A 6000-nucleotide genomic window follows, 5' to 3' on the forward strand; every position below is an offset into this window, starting at 1 on the left:
GTAAATCTATCTTCTAATAAATTCAGTTAAGTATTTTTTCCCGGCGACGATTGTCTTTAGATTAATTTGTATTGATCATTTCATAGGCGGATTTTAACCTGGGAATGGACGTGGGGTTTGGGTGTAAGCAACATACGCAAAGGTTTGACCTTTTTAAATCAATCTCAAAAGATACAAAAAAAAAACCTCTGTGATGTACTATATGTTATGTAGAAGTTATTAATAAGCATTCTTTTTGTGAACGGCCGTCGTCAAGGGATTTTCGTACGTATGGCCGAAACGAATGCTTTATTGGCGGGAGTTTTTGGTTGAAATGGGCGTAACTTGGCCATGAAGTGTGTTCGGCATGTTTTCGCATGCAGAGTAGCGTAAGATAGATTGCGATATACACAACGAAACAAAATCGAATCTATGTAAACCCAATATCAAGCCGATATAAAAAAATATTGCGGACCAATTAGGTCAACCCCGTTCATCTATCGCTTTTAATGTCACGCTTCATTAAAACTGTAAAAGTCAGGTCGATGAATCTTTTGAAAGAAACTCATTGACACGAATGTTTGCCCTGAACATTTAAGTTTAATTTATATGTTGGTTTTTGCACATTGTGCGTTAATGTTCCAAAAACACGCTATACATGTGCAGTATGCTTTTATTTAGCCTGTAAGTTATTGGTACATATCTCGCCCCTCTTATAAAAAATCTTTACGTGCGCCTCCATCAAATATATAAAAGATATAGATTGTATCAGACGTTTGTTAACCAAATTTCCAAATTCGTGCGATTCATGAATGGATATACAAAATAGGAACCTCATGGGTTATGCTTCTGTTAACGTTTTGTAAATTGTATTATATCACACACGATTTAAAAACGCTCGAAGTAATAGGCAATGTGTTAAAGTAATCACGAAATTACTGTTTATTTTGCCGGAAATGACAATCACACTTCATATTCTTGTATAAGTATTGACCATAAAATAACTGATGTACGCCAAATCTCTTTATTTTGACCGCCATGAAATGGGTGCTAATTTTATCACATGCCATACCATGTTTCCCATGGTATATAACCATTACGAATATTTTTATCTTACACGTGTGTATTATACTTTTTAAGCGTTTTCATTGGCTTATTTTCGGCCGATTGACCAATGGCGTTTTGTTATTTTGCTGATATGACGTTGCAACGTCAAATGACGTCACGAAATGTAAACAACTTTCGGGATTTATCATTATTTTTACGTTAATATTTATTTAATTTGCTCATTTAAAAGCATGGGATAAAAAAGATCTGACACTCGTTGTCATTTTATACCATATTTTATTAAACTCGTCCAGGAAATTCGTTAGTAAGCTCGCCAAAGGCTCGCTATCTAACGAAATTCCTGAACTCGTTTAATAAAATATGGTATGATATGACAACTCGTGCCAGATCCTCTATGTACTTGATGGGAAGCGTCGCTTTCAATATCTAATAACAAAGAGTTGTTAAAAACAAAATTTGATAAAACAAATATCGTTCAAATTATACCAATGTGAAAATCGGTGTTACCGTTACGTGCCGATGCTTGCAAATGTTGTTGACTTTTTATGTACACTTGGACTGAATTTACTTTCAGGTACGGAGATATAGTCCCAAAAACAGAGTTCGGAAAAATAGTCGGCAGTCTCTGCTCACTCAGTGGTGTTCTCGTAATTGCGCTTCCGGTTCCGGTGATCGTCTCAAACTTCAGCCGGATCTACCACCAAAGTCAGCGGGCGGACAAGCGAAAGGCGCAAAAGGTAGGCGTAGGTGTTTTCTGTGAAGTGTTGACTTACACAGTCATCGTAAAATTGTCCCCGACTGGTATTGATATTGCCGTGATGTGTACTTCAGATTTGTTTTCAAATGTATATCATTTCTCATTTAATAAAGAAAAAATGAGTTATTAAAGTGACGTTTTCTCCATTTTTTGACGTTTTTAGACTAGGCTATCATTTAGCAGGTTGACAAACGTGTGAATTTAAGGCATGGTAAATAAAATCTGAAGGTATTTTTTGAAAACTGTGAATTTGACGTGATGTTCGACATTCTATATATCTCGCTTTTGTTCATTGTTCTTGTACGTTTTAAACTTGTAAGATTGAAAATTTAATATTTTCAAACTGTGAATGTGCCCACTTAAAGTGAAGCCAAAACACCGACGATATTTAATCAATTTTGAAATATTGGTAGCTTTCAGCATATAAGTTGTCATAGTAGTGTCGCTTTTTTAACTTTCATTTTTATTAGCTTTCATTGTATCAAAAAAATGTAAAATTTTCTTCACACAAACCTGTAGGTAACCTTGCACAATGGCGTTTTTAACGAGAAAAAAAAACAACAAAAAACAAATACAACAAAATACGAGTTTCAGAAAATAATTATGACGATAGCTTTCATGATTGGTAGTTTTTAATGTGAAGAAACTTAAACATAAGAAATTGGAAAAAAAACTAGTACCGAAAGTTTAATCGAAACCAGAAACAATACATTTTCTTAAAGCATTTAATTTTAACAGCATTAAAAACATTCAAACGACTGACTGTTGGTGAAATAAAGGTTGTGATTTAACGCTATATATCTGTATGTGGGCATCAAGTTGTATCGCAATGCTCCATAGCACGTAATGGACTTGTTTGGAGAAAAGGTTTGCGTTCCCAACGAACACAATATATGAACATGTTAATGATCGAAGCCTTTTCTTGATATTGAATATATTTATTCACAAAAATAGCATTTTCCTATGTGTTATTGTAAATATTAATCTCAAACGACATTCTTTCCTTTAAAAAGGGTATTTTACGAGTGCGTTTTTCCATCAACAGACAGTGTAAGAATCCAACAGAATAATGAGGCTATATAAAAGTTTGCGTTTAAATTTATATGAGTCGCGTTCTGAGAAAACAGGGCATAACTCATGTGCGTAAAGTGTCGTCCCTGACTAGCCTGTGGAGTCAACATAAATTGGATTTTTGCTAAGAAGAGACTTCATTTAAACGAAAAATGTCATAAAAGCGGAAAGTGTCGTCCTTGATTAGCCTGTGCGGACTGCACACGCTAATCTGGGACGACACTTTATGCACATGAATTAAACCCAGTTTTCTCAGAATGCGGCTAATATATTCTGCAATTACACACTCGCCTGATTGTAAATAGTGGCCTTCTTCGATAAAATGGCAGCAAAAATCCATCATCTTGACTACAAATGCATCGAAATCTCGCTTTAACTCTACCTGTGCATCGTTTACGCTCAATGCAATGTGCTGACAAATTGCTCCCCAGCTGAAAGAGTACGCAATATAATTTAATAAATAACTTCGACTGAACCTTACAATGCTATATGTAATGAGGCGTATGACCGATGTGTCTCGTTCATATCAAGGAATAGAACGTAAAACTATTGTATATCATACATAAATGTTGAGGAGATACAACTGGTCCAAACTCGGCCATCGATGCATCTATTTATATCGCGTCTACAGACTGTCTGTTTATAATATGGCTGTAATAAATGTATACATACATATATTGTACGAAAGACGTACCGGATTCGTCTGATTTTTGCCACCACAAAGATGTATGGAAAGCGTTGACTGTCTTTTAATTTCAAAGTAAATTTTGTTGTGTCAAAATAGCAGAATTCGATATGTTAATAAATGCCTTAATATATTGACCGATATACTTTATATAACTTTACACGGGCATGAAATAAGGTTTTGCTGAATTTATAAGATTACACTTAACATATTCATAAATGCAACTTTTATAATGAAATACTGACTTGATATATGTACATAGTAACTAGATATATTGCTGTTCGGACCCAATGGCATTCATTTTGCACGTATAAAATAGTGAAATCTTAAAAAAAAGGCGACGTTTTGCCGGCGTTGATTTACATAATATACTATAGCAATGCGCCACAGCACAAACCTCAAGACGGAATCATGGATATTTCATTACATGCTCAGAAAGTGAAAGGCGAGATCACGGGTGTGTTCCAAATACATGTAGTCATGTAGCCGAAAAATAAGTTTAAGTTTACTAGTGTACGTATGCTTTAAGTAAATACCACGGGTTCGATGCTGTTACACTATAATCACAATGTAGTATACATAAGTATTCTATATCCAAATAAATAATGCAATTGGCATTATTCATACATACCACGTGACCGTCCAATATATTCCGGTATTGGAATCAAAAAGTCTGTATTTTTTCCCATAGTGGACATTTGAGGACATTGCACTAAGCAATTGTAGTACAATTGCACTTAGCAATTGTTTCATAACGATAAAAGCCGTCACCGAGTGAATGTATCCGAATGTACAATTATCGATTCACAAAGGTGATTGTCTTGAAAAAAGCAATATAATTATGCGATTAAAGCATCTGTTTACTGGAAAGCGTTATGTTTATGTTGTTCATGCATATTGCAGCATTAAAATCGAACAAAGAGCTAAAGAAAGCGATAAAGAAATAAAAAGCCTATTAGATGTTTAAACTGTTACTCTCCTAATATTACTTCTGTGCTCGTGTGCTCGTCCAAATATATCCCCGTATTGTACAGTGAAACGTCTAATAACCTATAATGATTAAACACAGGATTAACGATAAAGTAGTTACATATTCTGTAAACTTCAACAGTAATTTTGATTAAAAATATTGAAACCTTTGTTAACAATGTGTCCAGTTAGTACTACAAACAGTAAGGTATTTATTCTCTGTTATTTTTGTATAATTAACAGCATTACAATATTCTAATTGTTGACAGTATTTCTATTATTGGTATTAGGAGTTTTGCCTTATAAATGTGCATTTTAATAATATTTTCGGGGCTGATGAAAACAAACTTAAGTTTGTATCATAAATCATGCAATTACATACTGATATGCATCAACAATCTTTTATTTAGTCGTTCCGGTCCAGGACTATTTATGTATTATATAATTATCCGAAATATATTTGCCACTCGATCAACAAGAACTTACATATTTTATTTTTTTGCGCTCTCAATATATTAATTAAAGTCTAAAACCATACAATTGTTCAGTTTGCCACAAATAAATATGTGTGATTTTTGTCTATCTGATTATCTATTGCTGGGTTTCCAGTCTTACACTGATTTTCAAAATGAAATTGCCGTTACAAAATCACACACACACACATATATATAGACATTTATTGGCACATAAAAACTAATCGATAAATTTAAATCAATCATCACAAACTAGGAATAATCAAAATCATACGTAATGCATTACTGAAGAACATCTAAGATCATACAATCAAGGTATTTATTATATTGATATTATATTCGTCAATAATGTGTACATTTCTTATAAAACGCGTCGTTCTATTTGTGAATGCTATAATGCCCATATATCTTTTTTTCTTTGCTAATAATGTAATTAAGCTTTAAAACAAGTGCGTTAGATTAAATTACCTTCCTAATTACATACAAGTCGTTTCAGGCAAATCGAGTTCTTCAGAAAGCAATAGAATGCGTCGTTCATCAATTACTTCTAAAACTGGGTCTTTATTACAGGATAATAATGTTTTTATTGTGCACCAAGACTAAGTCTGCTTACATTATATATTCCGGGACTAATAATGCTCGTGGTATTGCTTAACAACAATCCCATGTCCGATACGCATATGTCCAAGTACGTATAGTGAATACAGAGAGATGACGATGCAATTTAATTACGCTTTTTGTTTGAAACAAAAATAGTTTTTATTAAAAAACAACACCAACAACAGGTCATTTTTGTTATGGCCTTAACGTGTTTTTGTTTCCAAATATCGTCAAGGACTTTTTGGACTAAGGTCAATTATATTTGTTACACGAATTGGTATCAGCGCCTTTGTGCATGCCATTTGTTCACTCGTGAAAATTGAAATGCAACATACTAATTTGGCATCCATTGTTATCCATTTTTATATACGTATACAGCTTTTTTTAAAATACGCTTC

At 33.5% G+C, this 6000-nt stretch overlaps 1 protein-coding gene across 1 annotated transcript in view; it reads left to right on the forward strand.

Annotated features, from left to right (window-relative positions):
• Window positions 1-6000, forward strand: part of LOC127881238 (potassium voltage-gated channel protein Shal-like) — a 116765-nt gene that overhangs the window by 63316 nt on the left and 47449 nt on the right. The window contains exon 2 of the mRNA XM_052428977.1: window positions 1622-1784. Coding sequence (XP_052284937.1) covers window positions 1622-1784 — 163 coding nt within the window. The remainder of the gene's footprint in view (window positions 1-1621; window positions 1785-6000) is intronic.

Source organism: Dreissena polymorpha, chromosome 5 (assembly GCF_020536995.1).
Source record: "Dreissena polymorpha isolate Duluth1 chromosome 5, UMN_Dpol_1.0, whole genome shotgun sequence".
In the NCBI taxonomy this organism is placed as follows: domain Eukaryota; kingdom Metazoa; phylum Mollusca; class Bivalvia; order Myida; family Dreissenidae; genus Dreissena; species Dreissena polymorpha.